Genomic DNA, 18,527 nt, shown 5'->3' with positions numbered 1-18,527 from the left:
AGCAAGCAAGAGAGAATGGGAGCCAAGCAAAAGGGGTTTCCCCTTATAAAGTCATCAGATCTCATGAGACTTACTACCATGAGAACAGCACGAGGGAAACTGCCCCCATGATTCAGTTATCTCCCACTGGGTCCCTCCCACAACATGTGAGAATTGTGGGAGCTACAATTTAAGGTAAGATTTGGGTGGGGACACAGCCAAACTATATCATATGTTTTTAAGTGTTTTGAGTTTTATGGTCATTTTCTGGATTGGGGCTGGCTCAAATGCTGCTCTTTTAGCTGTGGCATCAGCCAATTGGTTACCCTGAACTACTTCTGTGGTGTTTAATTTACAGTGACCTGGGATTTTTATGGTTGCCAACTATTTTGGTTTTAGAATAGCTTTTTTTGTTTGTTTTTTTTTTTTTTTTGAGATGGAGTCTCACTCTTGTCACTCAGGCTGGAGTGCAGTGGTGCAGTCTCGGCTCACTGTAACCTCCACCTCCCGGGTTCAAGCAATTCTCCTGCCTCAACCTCCCAAGTAGCTGGGATTACAGGCACCCGCCACCATGCCTGGATAATTTTTGTATTTTTAGTAGAGACAGGGTTTCACTATGTCGGCCAGGCTGGTCTTGAACTCCTGACCTCATGTGATCTGCCCGCCTCGGCCTCCCAAAGTGCTGGGATTACAGGCGTGAGTCACTGCACCCAGCCTAGAATAGCTTCTAACAGCTCTGATACTTGTTGTACATTTTTTATGGGTTGCCCTGAGGAGGCTAAATATCCTCCGTCTTTCCATAGCATCCCAAAGTCATGCAAACCCCAAAAGCATAGCAGCTGTCAGTGCAAATGTTTGCAGCCTTGTATTTTGCCAATTGACAAGCTCGGGTCAGGGCAGTCAACTCAGCCACTTGAGATGATCTGGCTTCGGGAAGAGGACCGGGTTTAATTACCTCTAGTAAGGAAACCACAGCATATCCTGCTCCAAAATTTCCATCCTCTCCTCTTAAATAAGACCCATCTGTATACCATTCTATTTTAGCATGATCCAGTGGCATCTCTTGTAGGTCTGTCCTGGGGTGAGAAGTCAGTCAGTCATCAGAACACAGTCATGAGGGGTCTTGTCAGAAGGGCCTGGCAAGAGAGTAGCCAGATTAAGATTATTATACTGGAAGTAGTAATATTGGAAGATGGTACAAGCAAAATTTGATAAGAGGCTGACCGGTTGACAGACACACGTTGAGTATGATGAGAGTTTAGAAGGGTCTCAGGAGAATGTGGCACAGAAATGGTAAGGGGGGAACCCATACTTATTTCTTCAACAGACTTGTACAGAAGGGCCATGGTTGCTACTGCTCTCACACAAGGAGGCAGCCCTCAAGCCACCAGGTCCAGGTGTTGGCTAAAATAGCCTATAGGCTTCTGAAGATGATCACCATGTTTCTGGATCAGTACCCTGGATGCAGTACCTCCAGTTTTGTGTATGGAAAGGGAGAAAGGCAGTTTGTAGTTTGGGTGCCCTAAGGCTGGGGCATTAGTTAGAATTTCCTTTATTTGTTTTACAGCTGATTGTCCCTCAAGAGTCCACAAGACAGGATCAGGTTGTTCATTTTTTAGGTATGCATAGAGAGGTTTAGCCATAAGGAAGAAATTTGGTATCCAGTTTCTTTCTTTTTTTTTTTGAGACGGAGTCTCGCTCTGTCGTTCAGGCTGGAGTGCAGTGGTGCAATCTGGGCTCACTGCAAGCTCTGCCTCCCAGGTCCACACCATTCTCCTGCCTCAGCCTCCAGAGTAGCTGGGACTACAGGTGCTGCCACCACGCCCAGCTAATTTTTTTGTATTTTTAGTACAGAGGGGGTTTCACCGTGTTGCCAGAATGGTCTCGATCTCCTGACCTCGTGATCCGCCCGCCTCAGCCTCCCAAAGTGCTGGGATTACAGGCCTGAGCCACCGCGCCTATCCACTGGTATCCAGTTTCTACAATAGCCAGCCAGGACCCAAAATCCTCTAAATTGCTTATTAGTCACAGGCACTGGGAAAGCTAAAATTCCTCTCACTCTGTCAGGGTTAATACTCAGTCCTTTGACTGAGATAATATGCCTCCAAATGCTTAACTTGCAGCAAGCATAGCTGAAGTTTGTCTTTGGACACTTTGTGTCCTTTGGTGGCTGTTTGAGTAAATATAGACCATGTTCCTGGGAGGAAGATAGTGCGTCTGAACAAAGGAGAAGGTCACCTACATACTGAATGAGTGTTGAGCCCTGGGGAAAAATTAAATCCTCTAAATCAGCTTTTAATATTTGGGAAAAGTAAGTGGGACTTTGTGTATACCCTTGAGGCATTACCGTCCACATATATTGCCCTTCTTTCCAAGTAAAGGTAAACAAATACCGGCTGTCTGGATCTACAGGAATACTAAAGAAGGCACTGCAGAGATCTGCAACTGAGAAATACTGGCTGGTACTGGGTAAAGTTGATAGAAGGATATGTGGGTTGGGGATTATTTGGTGTCTGGGTATTGCGATATTATTTATTGCCCTCAAGTCCTGTACAAATCTCCATCCCCTCCTGCTTGTTTTTTTGTTTTTGTTTTTGTTTTACAGGGAATATGGGGCTGTTGCAGGGGCTTGTGCAGGGAATAGTTGAGCCCCCTTTTCAGTTAATCTTGGATGACAGGGGCGATTCCATCTGTAGCTTCCTGTCGGAGAGGATACTGTTTGAGGTTGGGTAGGGGGTTCTTCAGGTTTATCTCTACCTTTATGGGAGTGGCTGAGAATATTTTCCCTATATCTGTATTTGACTGAGACTATAAGTGGGAAGGGGCATCCTTAAGCAAATGCTCCACTTCTGGAGTTAACAGGAAGACTGGGGAAGCTAAAAGGAGTTTTACTGTTTTCTGCTCTTTATTCCAATGTTCTCTCTTCTCTTCTAGTATTTCCTTCTCTGTCTCATTTCCCTTCCCCAGTCACAAAATGGTGTCTTAACATTACTAGTACTAAATTGTGGTGCAATGTCAGGTCTTGTTTTTTCTTTGTGAGGTGGAGTCTCCCTCTGTCGCCCAGGCTGGAGTGCAGTGGCACAGTCTTGGCTCACTGCAGCCTCCGCCTCCTGGGTTCAAGTGATTTTCCTGCCTCAGCCTCCCAAGTAGCTGGGATTACAGGCATGCGCTACCACGCCTGGCTAATTTTTGTATTTTTACTAGAGACGAGGTTTCACCATGTTGGCCTGGCTGATCTCTAACTCCTAACTTCAAGTGAGCCACCTGTCTCGGCCTCCCAAAGTGCTGGGATTACAGGCATGAGTGACTGCATCCGGCTGTCAGGATGTTTTCTAAGTTGATATTGTTGGTCCCTGGCTCCAATTCTAGAAGAAGTTCACCTTTCGATGAAAAAGAGATATGAGCATTATGGATGTTGACGAGATCACAGCCCAAAAGATTGACGGGGCTGCAGGGCACATTAGAAACACATGGGACCAACGGAACATGTCACACTTAGAGCCCATGGCGGGGCATCTGAACCCAAAGAAATGTTAAGGTTTAGGTTTAGACTTAAAACATGAGAGGGTTTTATTAGACACAGCCACCATATTAATTCTTTCATTACTCTCAGGTATGGGGTTTCTAAATTAGGTGGGATTTATAACAGATATAGCCACTCCTGTGTCAAATTCAGGCAGTTGTAAGCTCTTGGTTTATCATTATATCAATCTCTCCCAATTTGTCAGGGTAGAATATTTGGAGCAGTGAAACCCTGTACTTTCTCAGAGCACCCTAGTCTTCCTGAGCTGCATTTTCTTGTCTTTTCTTTCATTTCAGCCTAACGCAACCCCTCTTAAGGTGTCCTGGCCGTTTTTTTGTTTTTTTTTTTTTTTGAGTCAGAGTCTGCTCTGTCGCCCAGGCTGGAGTGCAGTGGCGTGATGCGGGCTCACTGCAAGCTCCGCCTCCCAGGTTCACGCCATTCTCCTGCCTCAGCCTCCCAAGTAGCTGGGACTACAGGCGCCCACCACCATGCCCGGCTAATTTTTTTTGCATTTTTAGTAGAGACGGGGTTTCACCGTGTTAGCCAAGATGGTCTCGATCCTCTGACCTCATGATCTGCCCGCCTCAGCCTCCCAGAGTTCTGGGATTACAGGCGTGAGCTGCCACGCCCGGCCGGTGTCCTGGTCTTTTACACTAGTAACAGACTGGGAGGGAAGAGTCCTCAGACCTATGAGCTCAAAATCTTTCTGGGGCTGAGAGGTTTGAAAAGGTAATTGCTTTAACTGTAAATGCATAACTTGGGCAATCTTCTGTTTTTCCTTTTTATCACAGTGCAGGATAACTGGTCAGCTAACTAGTTCATTAGTTCTGGCTGTGGCCCAATTTATCATGTGGCATTTTCTAAGGGTGGCTAAATCATCACCTAGTCTAATAAATTTGCATTTAATATTGTAGCATTTTTATTGTTTTCATAGCAATCAGCTGACATCCTGCAGTATTGTCTAAAAGTTTTATCGAAACGTGTGAAATAATCTAAAACGGATTCCTTTGTGCTCTGGCAGCATTGCTGGATTTTCCTCCACTCCACAACCCTCCGGGACACTGAAGGAATGCTATTTAACAGAACAGTCATTTGTTCACGAGCGTCTCTGCATCTGTCTTCAGGATTTGGGGCTGGCTGATTTGGCCTTCCTGGGCCTTTAGAGATCAGGTCTGCTACAATGTCTGACCACTGTGCCTTTTCCAGCCACTTAGCTTTAGCTTCTGAGACCAGTATGTGGACCAGCTGATAAAGGTCTGAATGACCCAGGTCATAGGTTCTGATAATGAGCTCAAACTGTTGAGGAAACCCAATTGGATCTTTATGGGAGGCAGGAAATTCTTTATGCCTCGCAACTCAGCTGTTAACCAGGGTTGACAGACAATCACAGGGGTTCCCCTAACTGTTAACAGTTGTTCCCAAAACGGGTTGATCATGAGAGGAGTCCCTATAGTGTCCCCCTTTTCCATGTCTTCCAGATGAGAGGCTGCCACTGGCGTTACCAGAGAGTCGGCAGGAAGTAGGGTCTTGGAAGTTAGATTCCCTACTGCCTTCGGTTCAGTGAGTGGCAGGCAAGGAGGAGAATAGGGTAGATTGGAACCTGAAGGAAAAGGACGGGAGAGGTCTGGTCCAGGAAGTCCAGAGGGTTAGGGGTAGAGTGGGGGTGGAGGTGGAGGTAGGGGAGGCACTAAGGGGGAAGTAAGGGATTTGGAGGATTTCTTTACGAGAGATAAACGATTAGAGAGTTCTCGATTGGCAGTTCTGAGTTGTTTGTTGGCCTCCTGTAGGGAGATGAGGTGATCTTTCCCCTGGGAGGATTTCTTTATGAGAGATAAACGATTAGAGAGTTCTCGACTGGCAGTTCTAAGTTGTCGGCTTCCTGTAGGGAGGTGAGGTGATCTTTGCCCCCGCTGGCTACTCTCCAGGTACCATGAAAGTAGCTCTCCCATTCCGGTTTCTTAGTTTTTGTGCCCGCGTTTTCCATTCTAGTTCGCGGGTACACTAAATTGGGCATCTCAAAAGATCCCCATTTAGGCCATTGTACCTTAGAACCTACTTTGGTTATAGTGGTCCACTTGGTTAAATATTTGCATGACGATTTGCCGTAAGTATTTTGCATGTACCTGGCCGGAGTTTCTAAAGGCGGAACTTTATGTTCCTCAGCTGCTGGGGTTTTAGCTAATTTAGAGGCCTCATTCCCCATAATTTAAGGTTCCCCTTCGGATTCAACCAAGTTGGGATGTGTGTGAGACCCAAAGTGTGCTGCCTGGGGATCTGGCTCTTCAGGGCCATTATTCCTTGAACCAGTTCAGTCCACCCTTGTCGCGGCTACCTGGTAAAGTGTGTCAGGGGCTCCAGGTGTGGGAAGGGTCAGCTCCTTATATGCACCTACCAGATGAGATTAGACCTTAAATATGTTTTTCTGGGGAGAAAACCAGCTCAGAGCTGCTGCACGTCTTAAGGTGCTTTCCTCCCAGACACCCTCACGCGATTCTCAGTTGCCTAAGAATGCCCCGAAAGGCTGAGGGGAGTAAAGTGCTCTTATTTCTTTAGAAAATTCCACACTCATAAGCTAGAGGGTTTGGAGTTGGTCAAATCCGGTAGCTGAAAGGACTGAAACACACACACAACCCAACACGGAAACAACAAAACAGCTAAGCAAAACTAACAGTGATCACGCAAATTATATGATTTCTGAGCACTCAAGTGTAAGCAGAAATTAACACCAGCGGGTTGTTCATGCTAACTTTAGTCATTTAAAAAGAATTTGCAAGACAAAATCCCAAACCAGTTCCTTACCTAGTGATAGGAGCCCAAGCTGAAAAGTGCTCTCCACAGATGCAGCAGCAGACAGGCTGCCTTCCTTGATGGAAGTGAGTGGAAATTCCAGGAAAAAAGGAGATTTTTTTTTTTTTTTTAAACAGCAAATAAACCTCTGACCCCCAGCTGAAAAACACTGGAAGATCAGGGATCCTTGGAAAAAAGAGGTCCGAGACTTCAGCAAATTGTCCTACCGGTTTGGGCTACAAGGTGCCCAGACCAGTACCAAGCACCAATAGGAGAGCTGCTGCAGGCTGGGCCACCTTCACCCAGGTTCCCTTAGTGGTTACCACATGTCAGTCGAAAAAAATGATGAGACCAGTCTCGATCATTCCAGGAGGCTTATCTGCCAAAGGTAAGGACTCGTGCCTGGGAGACAGGTCTACGCCTTTCTCCAAAGATTATTTCAAGGGCTCCAAATTTAAAGGGGAAAGGGTGGGATATTGAGAAGTACACAAATTTCACATAAGAGGAGGGTAGGGAAAAATAGTCATTCATGCCTTTGGTTCAGTGAATCTGCATTTTTTTTTTTTTTTTTTACATAAGATGACAAATGGGGCAGAGGAATCTGCATTATTACATAACGTAACATAGACAAAACATAACAAAAGGGCAGGGGAACAATCAGATATGCATTTGTATCTGGTAGGCAGGGGGGTGACTGCATCTGTAAAGACAAGCTATCGATTTACATTACCATGGCGAAATGTTAAGAGGAACACCTTAGGGTAGAAATCTTGGAGCTCACCAGGAATTTCCTTGTGGGCAAAATATGGGGGCGGGAGGGGGGTGGCGTGTAGGTTTTCATCTTGCAGCCCTCTTATTTAGGAACCAAAAGGGGAGGCAGGTTTGCCTGACCCAGTTCCCAGCTTAACTTTTCCCTTTGGCTTAATGAGTTTGGGGTCGCAAGATTTATTTTCCTTTCACAGTATGTAAGCCCTGGGTCTGGGAAGGCCCTGGGTCTGGGGGTGATGGTTGGGAATCCACCACCTTGTCTCACCACTGCCAGAGACACAGATGTGGCTTCCGTACATAAGTCCCTATTAAATGTTTCTCTCTAAAGAACTAGATTTGCCAGTCCCTTTCTTTGGCGTCTCAGCTTCCTCTGACTTTGGGGCAGATTTGTATAGGCCTGGCCACTGAGGAACAGTCACTAACCATTAGGAAAAGGCAAATCAAAACCACAATATCATTTTATACCTACCAGTATGACCATAATACAAGGCTGTGAAAGGAAAGTATCTTGGGTCCCTTCAACCTGCCTCCCATTCTAGTCAGTCATCCCTCTGCTCACTGAGACAGATGCACAGCTGACTGTCTCCTTTGGAAAGGCTGATCGGAAACTCACAAGAATGCAACTGTTCATCTCTCACATATCTGTGACCTGGAAGCCCCCTTCTTGCTTTGAGTCTTCCTGTCCTTGCTTCAAGTTGTCCCGCCTTTCCAGACTGAACCAATGTTCTTCTTACATATATTGATTGATGTCTCATGCCTCCCTAAAATGTATAAAACTAAGCTGTGCCCCGACCACCTCAGGCACATATCATCAGGACCTCCTGAGGCAGTGTCACGGATGCGTCCTCAACCTTGGAAAAATAAACTTTCTAAATTAATTGAGACCTGTCTCAGATTTTTGGGGTTCACGAGGTACATAAATAACAAGTATGGGCAAGAATGTGGAAAAACTGAAACCCTCACACATTCCTGGTGAGAATGTAAAATGGTGTAGCCAATTTGGAAAACAATTTAGCAATACTTAAAAATGTTAAACAGTTACCACATGAAAACTTAAGTCCACACAAAAGCTTGTACATGAATGTTCATAGCAGCATTATACATAATAGTAAAAAAATGCAAACAACCCAAATGTCAATCAACTGATGGATAAAATGTAGTATATCCATATAATGGAATAGTTTTTAATTTTTTGTTTTATTTAATGAAATATTCATCAGCAATTAAAAAGAACTAGCTGTTGATGTCTGCTATAATATGGACCTTGAGAACATTATGTTAAATGAAAGCAGTCACAAACGACTCCATATTTTGTGTTTCCATCTGTATGAAATGTCTAGAATAGGTAAATCTATAGAGGCAGAAAATAGATTAGTGATTGCCAGGGGCTGAGGGAATGGGAGGGAAATGGGAAATGACTGTTAATGGGTATAGGTTTTCTTTTCGGGGTGATAACATTCTCCTAAAATTAGATTGTGGTATTGGTTCCACAACACTGAAAAACCATCTCACCTTAAATTGGTGAATTTTATAGTACATGGATTAGATCTCAACAAGTTTTTATTAAAGAAAAGATTTATCTGGAGATGGATAGTGGTGATGGTTGCATAATATGAATGTACTTAATGTCCTTAAAAATTAAGGCGATAAATCTTGTTATAAGTAACACAATAAAAAATGAGTTTCAATAAATTGTTTGGGGACGTTTGAGTCTTATGCCTTAGCTTGGAACAACTCTCCTGTGAATAAAATGCTTGTGATGTGTTAAGCAACTGTGTTTGTATCTGAAATGAGTGACTACCAAAATGACGGTAAGGAATTTTTTAGAAGGCAATAGCCTGACCTTAGTAAGGGCTCAGATTTCTCCAGTGTGTACCTTGTGCCAATGAAGTACAGGAGATTTTGTTTTATCATCCCATCTCGTGGATGAGGAAACTGAAGTTTGTTGAGATAACTTATGCAAGGCACAGATGAACCTGAACACACCTTTATGTAACTAAAACCCTCACTGTTAACCACTATGCTTATATTCTGTGCCTCTCTGCTTTACTCAATTATAAAATGAAAGAGATTTAGATGATCTCTAATATCCTACCAACCTGAAATTATTTCATTACAATAAAGCATTTCGTATATAATTGGGAAATATTCTGTATTATGTAAAAAGCTTAATCTGGCAGTGAGCTGCACTTGTGATTCTAGTATTTAAATTGTGGGTGCATATTATCAAAGCACCTTATGGTGCTGCGTCCCAGAGGAAACCAAACATGGAACCCATTTCAATCCCCATGCCAGCAGGCTCCTCAGACTGTAGTTCTCACCATGTCACAGCCCATCTGAGAGACACCACAGCATCTGCATAGTGATTTGTTGTTGTTTTTGAGATGGAGTCTCACTCTGTCACCCAGGCTGGAGTGAAGTGGTGCGATCTCAGCTCACTGCAACCTCCACCCCCTGGATTCAAGCGATTCTCCTGCCTCAGCCTCCCTAGTAGCTGGGATTATAGGCGGGCGCCACCATGCCCGGGTAATTTTTTGTATTTTTAGTAGAGACGGGGTTTCACCATGTTGGCCAGACTGGTCTTGAACTCCCGACCATAGGCGATCCGCCGGCCTCGGCCTCCCAAAGTGCTGGGATTACAGGCGTGAGCCACCGCGCCCGGGCGTGATTTGTTTTAAATTTGTCATCTAAAGGACCGCCAGGATAGCTAGATAGTAGACAAGAGTTTTACTATCAATATCAGTTTGCAAACCAGGGAGTCTCCAGCATAAACCCAAAGTGCTCTCTCAGAACAGAGGTTAGAGGTTTTATTTTAAAAAGAGAAATATTAACTTATTTCTCTTTGAGATAGTTCATTGGCACTACTAAGGGTTTGGGGAGCTCTGACTGGTGAGCGAAGCCAGGGGGCCAGATAGTCCTGGAGGTGGAAGTTATGCTGAAGCTATGGAATAAAACTGGCTTCAGGTCGGGCGCGATGGCTTCTTCCGGTGATTTCAGCGCTTTGGGAGGCCGAGGCGGGCGGATCACTTGAGGTCAGGAGTTCAAGACCAGCCTGGCCAACATGTTAAACCCCGTCTCTACTAAGTACAAAAAAACCCTAGCCGGGCTGGCGCCTTGTAGTCCCAGCTTATGGGGAGGCGGAGGCAGGGGAAGCGCTTGAACCCGGGAGGCGGACGCTGCAGTGGGCCAAGATCACGTCATCGCACGTCTCAAAAAAAATTTTTTTTCTTTATAAAAAGACAAATTAAAAAACCTGGTTTCAGGTTACAACAGGCAGCTCAGCAGCCGGCCTGATGGTGACATTCCTCAAGGACGGCCTGCCCAGTGCTTCCTCCCTACCCCGCTGCTCGACTCTGCTGTGGTTGGGTATGGCAACAACGACACATTTTTATGATCAAGTTTCACAAATGACACATATGAACTGTCTTAGTAACAGAGAAACAAGCACCAGAAAGGAAGAACACGAGCCGCAGTGCCGGGCATTCCGGGCCTTTCTGGAAGTCCCCATCCGTGGCTGGAGGACAGCCCGGGCGGCGGCGGGCGGCCTCGGGGCGGGTGCGTGGGGGCAGGGCACGGCGAGCCCGGGGCTTCTCAGGACCACCAGGCCGCCTGGACGCTGGGGAAGAACCCCCACTCCGACGGCTGTTACGACGGAACCAACAGCGCCCCACGGTGGCCAGGTCGCCGCCGCTCCACCCGGCCAACTACACGTTCGCGCGGCGCCCATACGCACATGCCGTCAGCACGCACGGCGCTAGCGCGCGCGCATGCCGTCAGCACGCACGGCGTCGGCGCGTGCGCGCCCAGGCGTTCCGCCGGGTGGCAGTCCCAGCGGAGTTTGAGGGTGCGGGCGGGACCGGGTTTCGTCCGTGGGCCCGGGGGCGGCGGGGGCCGGGGAGTGAGGGGCCGGCTGAGCCCACCTCACTGGGCCCTCCCTGGCGCCCCGCCTTGGGCAGCGGCGAGCGCGCGGGCCGCCATGTCGTACATGCTCCCGCACCTGCACAACGGCTGGCAGGTGGACCAGGCCATCCTCTCGGAGGAGGACCGCGTGGTCGTCATCCGCTTCGGCCACGACTGGGACCCTACGTGCATGAAGATGGACGAGGTCCTGTACAGCATCGCCGAGAAGGTAGCGCGCCGGACCCTCCCTCCCTGCTGGCTGTGCTTCCGCATCTGCCCCGCGCCTCTGCCCTGCCGGCGTCGCCTGGGGGCGCGAGCTGTTCCCCGAGGAGGGGCCGCGGCTCCGTCGTTCAGGCGATTCCTCCCCTCGCTGCGGGCGAGCGCTCTCGGGGACTGTGCCGGCGTTTCACGCCTTTTTCTGCGGGGAGCTCTTGTAGTTTTTCATATTTTAAAGGGTTTATGATCCCCCTCCTCTCAAATGAATTATTTCTGTTGATAAGGCGTTTTTCCCAAACTTATAGTTCAGTGAACAAAATACACTTGCAGGTTTTATTGAGAGCGCGGATCCTTAATTTAAAAGGATGTCTTTTTTTGGTACCTTATTTGTTCGTTGTGTGCATAAAGCAGGACTTTCATGTTAATAGCATAAGAAATCCTGTTTTTCTATTGGTGTTGTTTTCTTTATCCCACCACGGTTTTTGTAAGTCATGTGGTTTACAGCTTAGAGTGATTAAGATGCAGTAAACATCAGGAGAAAATAGAAATATGCTTTGTTAGAATTAGTTTTCTGAATTTCTAATATTAGTACACTGAGTGGTCTTGGCATTTACTTGCTGACAATAAAAGTTGTAGGACACTATAACCAGATTTCATTCTTTTTCTGTGGTTTCTTATAGCAATTTTAGGATGACTTTTGTTTGGGTTTTGCAGCTGTAGCAATAGGGCAAAGGGCACAAATACTAGGGTGTTAATAAAATATTTGCCATATTAATTTTCCATAAGTAATTTGAGAGGTTATTCCTTTTAATGAAGAGTAAAAGTAACATTGAAGCTATCTTTTCTTTCACAGATGCTAAAAAGTAGGCCTGGGTTAAAATAACTCCTTTGAGTAAAGAGTAACAGATGTAAGGACATATTTTATATTCAGGAAAGGAAAGACTATCTGGCCTGCCATTTATTAATTTTTGCTATTTCTTATTTAGTAGGAGAGGCATGAAGTTAGGAACTGTTGTTATATTTTAGTTATTACAAGACTCCCTTGGAGTGCTTACTAGAATGCATCTGTGATTCTGATTCTACGGGTATGGGGTGAAGTCCAGCAATGGCTTTTTAAAGAAGCCCCTCAGGGAATTCTGATGCGACTTGACCTTGAACCACCTTCCATGGGGGTCAGGGACGGAGGTGGAGTACCAGCCATCTCGCAGCCTCTTCCTTCTGGACACCGAGGACTTGAAGAGGGACCTAGGGAATTCGGGAGAGCAGCAGTTCTCTCACACGCTGGGGGTTCTGCCAGCCGGGGATTAGAGATGATGAGAGAGGCAGTGCCACACATCAGTTTGTCATTGCTTGAGCTGTAGTGGACAAGGGCAGATACTGGAAATCCAGCGAAGAATTGACTAAGAGCCGTTTCCCAATAAGTAAATCACTGCTGTATTGACTTTGAGTTATGAATTCTAGAATCTTTCACTGTTCTACATTGCAGGTGGTGGCATAAACATCAGGTGGTGTTCAGATCCTGCTGCCGGCAGCTGGAGGCTAGGATGGCTGGAGATGTGAGGGCCTTTGTCTCATCACATCCGAGCAGAGCTCAGCAGGATGCTCTTAGCTAGGAAACAGATTTTATGTGTTAATGTAAGTGTTTAGGGTCTTTGCCAGATTTGCTCTTTTTTTCCAACTCCTTTATGTCCAATTTCTTTGTTATTACAGAATGAATCACTGTATCACTAGTGGACACACATAGTGGACACACACTTAAGGACAATTGAAATGGGCTCACTTTGGGGTATTTTTTTTGGTCTTTTAAAATAGTCTGATTTTTGTTTTTGTCCAAAAATTTGGATAGCTTTATTAATAAACTTTTAATGTGAATATTATAATATAGTTATTAAAAGGGTAAACCTAGGCCAGGCGCGGTAGTTCATGTCTGTAATCCCAGCACTTTGGGAGGCCAGCGTAGGCAGATCAGTTGAGCCCAGGGATTCGAGACAAGCCTGGACAATATGGTGAAACCCCTTCTCTACTAAAAGTACAAACGCCGGGCGTGGTGGCACGTGCCTGTAGTCCCAGCTACTTGGGAGGCTGAGGTGGGAGAATCACCTGAGCCCGGGAAGTCAAGACTGCAGTGAGCCATGATTACACCACTGAACTCCAGCCTGGGCAACAGGAGTGAGACTCTGTCTCCAAAAAAAAAAAAAGTGCACACCTGAAATGCATTAAAAGAATATTCATGTTTTATTTTCTTCTTAGTCTATGGGCAAATATGACTTCCTAATTCTGGAAGCCCTTTTTTGGAGAAGCTCAACAGAAATTTTTGAAATACAAGGTTTCAGTATAAAGAACAATATAACTATTTAAAAATTTCCCTGTGCAGAAATGGCAGATAATGGGGACTCTTCCTTACCTTGTTCCGAGTCCTGTCTGGATATTCCAGCTGTTTTAAAGTGAGTAACAGTTGCAAATGTTCAGGCTGGACTTGATATGATTTTTCCTAGATGTGTTGTATTGATTTGCTGCTTCCACAGGGCCCACTTGACTTCATGCTGGATTAGAGTTGAGCTGTAAACTTCAGGAAGAAAGTCAGTTTGGAAACAGAGCTATGCTTAAAAGATTTCACAGATGCCTAGAGTTTGCTAATAAATGTGGGGCAATTCATCTGATAAAGTGATAATAATAAATAAAGTTTTCATCTGGGCACTGTGTCTCACGCCTGTGGTCCCAGCATTTTGGGAGGCCGAGGTGGGTGGTTCCCTTGAGCCCAGGAGTTCGAGAACAGCCCGGGCAACATGGTGAAACCTTGTCTGTACAAAAAATGCAAACATTAGCTGGGCGTTGTGGCATGCGCCTGTGGTCCCAACTACTTGGTAGGCCGAGGTGGGAAGATATGAGTCCAGGAGTTCAAGGCGGTGACAAGCCGTGATCGCGCCGCTGCATGCCAGCCTGGGTGACAGAGCGAGACCCTGTCTCAAAAAAAAAAGTTTTCTATTTAGCAGCTGATTTTATGCAGTTTTGAAGCGAGACAATTTCATGTACGAGCTCTCTTTCCATTTTGTGGGAACGCCGTCACAGGAGACAATTTCAGGGACCTTTGAGCTGTCTTTCCATTTTGTAGGAACGCCGTCACAGGAGACAATTTCACGTGCCTTTGAGCTGTCTTTCCATTTTGTAGGAACACCGTCACAGGAGACAATTTCATGGACCTTTGAGCTGTCTTTCTATTTTGTGGGAACGCCGTCACAGGAGACAATTTCATGTGCCTTTGAGCTGTCTTTCTATTTTGTAGGAACACCGTCACAGGAGACAATTTCAGGGACCTTTGAGCTGTCTTTCCATTTTGTAGGAACGCCGTCACAGGAGACAATTTCATGGACCTTTGAGCTGTCTTTCTATTTTGTAGGAACACCGTCACAGGAGACAATTTCAGGGACCTTTGAGCTGTCTTTCCATTTTATAGGAACACCGTCACAGGAGACAATTTCATGTGCCTTTGAGCTGTCTTTCTATTTTGTGGGAACGCCGTCACAGGAGACAATTTCATGGACCTTTGAGCTGTCTTTCTATTTTGTAGGAACACCGTCACAGGAGACAATTTCAGGGACCTTTGAGCTGTCTTTCCATTTTGTAGGAACGCCGTCACAGGAGACAATTTCACGTGCCTTTGAGCTGTCTTTCCATTTTGTAGGAACACTCACAGCAGTGCTTGGGGTTCACTGTTACCTAATGGGTGAGAAGACTGAATGGGACGTTTATTTTTTGTGTTAAAAAGCCCATGCAAATAGAGTTTAAAATAGTCTCAGTGAGCTGGGCATTGTAGCACGTGCCTGTAACCCCAGCTACTCAGGAGGCTAAGACAGAATATGAGCTCAGGAGGTCAAGGATGCAGTAAGCTATCATCATGCCATTGCACTCCACCCTGGGTGATAGAGCGAGACCCCATCTCTAAAAACAAAACAAAAAAAATTCCTCAGTAATATTATTGACTCATGATAGTACATTTTTTTTGTTTGTTTGAGACAAGAGTCTTCTTGTGTTGACCAGGCTAGAGTGCAGTGGCACGATCTTGGCTCACTGCAACCTCAGCCTCCCGAGTAGCTGGGACTACAGGCCTGCACCACCACCACACCCTGCTAATTTTTGTATTTTTGGTAGAGATGTGGTTTTGCCATATTGGCCAGGCTGGTCTCAAACTCCTGTCCTCAAGTGAGCCAGTCACCTCAGCCTCCCAAAATTCTGTGATTACAAGTGTGAGCCACCATGCCTGGCCCATGACAGTACATTCTAATAAATTGTGTGTAAGGCAGATGTATATTTACGGAACTTCATAGGAGCCATATTAGGGGGTGTATCTTAAGTATCACATTAAGGATCACAGAACGCCTACTGAACCAGTGAGAGTCAACACTCAGCTAGATGAGGAATCTTGTAGAAACAAACAGAATGGATATTTTTGGTGTTTCCTCTGGATTTTTGTCTCTGGATAAAAAACAGCCTTGTAGCTAGCCACAAGGTATGAGGGGTGGTGTTGAGTGGCGGTTGAGGGTGCAGACTCTAGCTAGGCTCTTGGCACTTCATAACTGCATGAGAGTTATGAGCTTGGCCCCGTGGGTCATCTTACCTGTAAAAAGGGGGTACTTGTGCCTAACTCTTAGGGTGGTGGTGGGATTAATAAAGGGTTCTAGAGCGAGCTTGGCCCCGTGGGTCATCTTACCTGTAAAAAGGGGGTACTTGTGCCTAACTCATAGGGTGGTGGTGGGATTAATAAAGGTTTCTAGAGCGCTCCTGTCACATAGGCAGTAATACCACCTGTTCTTACTGTGATTACTTCTCTCACATTACTAAGTTTGCAAGTTACTGTGAGAGCTGATTAAGGCAAACATTAATTTTAGAAAGTCAAGTTATTCAATTTTTTTTATGGCTTTGACATGAATTACCTAAAAATGTAAAAATAAACACTTCAAAAATTTGTTGTGCTAATCAACTGCCCAGAACACTTTTTCCAGAATTGTAGGTGTTTTCTTAGCTGGTTGAGGGACTCCATACAAAAGTGTAGAACAGTGGTTGGTATCATGTGCCAGTTTGGCCATGTGTTTTGCAGAGTTATTTCGTTGTAACTTGGCAGGTGGACTTAGAGGCATGCGGAAGAACTGCTGAGCACTTTAATTGCTGACTTGCCTAAAGAAAAAGCATGCTTATGAGGTGTATAGGCAACAGAGTTGGAAAAGATACTTACAATTCAAGGCAATCAAAGAATTTAAAAACAATTTGAGGCCAGCGCCGTGGCTTAAACCTGTAATCCCAGCAGTTTGGGAAGCCGAGGCAGGCGGATCATCTGAGGTCAAGAGTTCGAGACCAGCTTGGCCAACATGGTGAAACCCCATCTCTACTAAAAATACAAAACTTAGCCAGATGTGGTGGTGGGCGCCTGTAATCCCAGCTACTCGGGAGGCTGAGGTGGGAGGATCTCTTGAGGCTGGGAAACAGAGGTTGCAGTGAGCCGAGATCACGCCACTCTGCTCCAACCTGGGTGACAAAGTGAGATCCCATCTAAAAAAGAAAAGAAAAAGCTGCCTTTGTTGAGGAAGTCACAGGATGACTTGGCAGAGCAGTGTGGCTGCACTCACCCAGCTCCTCCTCCAAGCGCTTGGTTACCGTGGAAATGTCGCCACCAGCAGATGCTGCTGGATGTTTGCTGATGTTTGCCCTCAGCTTGTGCTCCTTTAGTCACCCCACAGATGCCATTTCACCAAGAAAAGGTGGTGGGGTGGGAGGCTGGGGAGCTCCCCTCTGCCTGCCTCTTTCAGCCTCTCCTATCTCAACTCCCAAGTCCCACAGTAACTTCCCTCTCTCTCCATAGCCACGGCTTTTGAAAGTTGTCCACACTGAAGTCCTCTGTTCCTCAGTCCTTAAGCCCCTGCAGTGTCCCCGTCCCATATCGTCGCCTCTGGTAACCTCTCTGGGGCACTCAGCACAGCTCCCCGGAGTCTCCTGCCTTGGTTTCTGAGACTGCCTCTTTGGCATCCCTTTCCTGCCCCCAACTCTACAGTGGGCTTCTGTGCTCACTCCCAAGCCTGGCACCTGCCACCCTGGCTGGGATCACTGCTGGACGTAGGTGGCGGCGGTAAGGTAGCTCTCTCCAGCCCAGACTCCATTGTACAGCTCCAGGCTAGTCACTACCTGGAGGGCCTGTTTCTCTGGATGTCCCTTAGTTTTCTCAAACTCAGTATGTACAAAACTGAACTCTTCAATTCCTGCTTTCTTAGAAATAAATACATGGCCCAGAATCCCAAGTGGAAAAGGTCCTCTATGGGCCAGTCCACCTGTGCATCCGTCCCCACTGTCCTGCACTTCTGCTTCCTTGCCCTGGTGCTGGATCTGAGACCTGGCTGCTGGTCTTGTGTCTTTCTCTTTACACATGGAATTCTCTAAGGACAGATTTTTCCCTGCCACCCCGTGACCACGCTGCCGCCCCGTCTCCTCTGGGTTAGGCTGATTCTGTCATCCAGAGTTCAGGCTTTGGAGACAGACAGAGTGCATCTCAGCTCTGCCCCTTCCCCGTGTGGCTGGGCATCACTCACGCGACCTTTCTGAGCCTGAATTCCATCACCTAAAACATCGGCGACATCTATTTAGAGGTGTTGAAAGAATTAGAATCCATGAGTGAGAAGTGCCTCATACGTGGTGGATTCTCAAGTGTTCATGAAACTGGTCTGTGGTGAAATCAGAGGATGTTCAAGTGCTCGTGGCACGTGAGCTTTATGTGGTAGTTTGCTTCTGTTAGAATTCTCGGGGTTAGATGCAGTGGGCCGGAGCTTGAAGGCAAAAGGAGAGTCACATTTGTATCTTTAAAGTTACAGTTACTCAGTTGCCCTCTGATTATTGTTGTTGTTAGTTTGAGAAGGAGTCTCACTCTGTCCTTCAGGCTGGAGTGCAGTGGCACGATCTCAGCTCACTGCAATCTCCACATCCTGGGTTCAAGTGATTCTCCTGCCTCAGCCTCCCAAGTAGCTGGGATTACAGGCGTGCATCGCCATACCCAGCTAATTTTTGTGTTTTTAGTAGAGACGGGGTTGCACCACATTGGCCAGGTTGGTCTCGAACTCCTGACCTCAAGTGATCCGCCCGCCTCAGCCTCCCAAAGTGCTGGGATTACAGGCGTGAGCCACCTCACCTGGCCCTGCACTCTGTTTATTAAATGCCTACAAATTAATAAAAACCACAGATGGTTATAATATTTACTATTTTTTACATGCAAGAAAAGGAATGGTAAAAATTTGTTGTGACCTTTCTTTTTTCTTAAGTACACAATTTACAACCCTGTCCAAATGATATTTCAAGTAATTTATTATTTGCATGG

At 46.1% G+C, this 18,527-nt stretch overlaps 1 protein-coding gene across 3 annotated transcripts in view; it reads left to right on the top strand.

The window, feature by feature from the left end:
* The window catches only part of TXNL4A (thioredoxin like 4A), a 60,912-nt gene that overhangs the window by 34,360 nt on the left and 8,025 nt on the right, over positions 1 to 18,527 (top strand). Inside the window, exons 1-2 of one of the 3 annotated variants that reach the window (XM_055368686.2) lie at positions 11,054 to 11,186; positions 12,660 to 12,808. The exons of 1 other annotated variant lie outside the window; for it this stretch is intronic. In XM_055368686.2, the coding sequence (XP_055224661.1) occupies positions 12,773 to 12,808 (36 nt within the window). In that variant the 5' untranslated portion in view covers positions 11,054 to 11,186; positions 12,660 to 12,772. Of the gene's footprint in view, positions 1 to 10,837; positions 11,187 to 12,659; positions 12,809 to 18,527 lie in introns of those variants that run through there. One more of the 3 variants, XM_004059579.4, reaches the window with a different exon arrangement.

The sequence above is a fragment of the Gorilla gorilla genome, chromosome 17 (genome assembly GCF_029281585.2).
Source record: "Gorilla gorilla gorilla isolate KB3781 chromosome 17, NHGRI_mGorGor1-v2.1_pri, whole genome shotgun sequence".
Taxonomy (NCBI): Eukaryota; Metazoa; Chordata; class Mammalia; order Primates; family Hominidae; genus Gorilla; species Gorilla gorilla.
The sequence above is the reverse complement of the archived record's forward strand: the minus strand, read 5'-3'. Positions and strand labels throughout refer to the sequence as shown.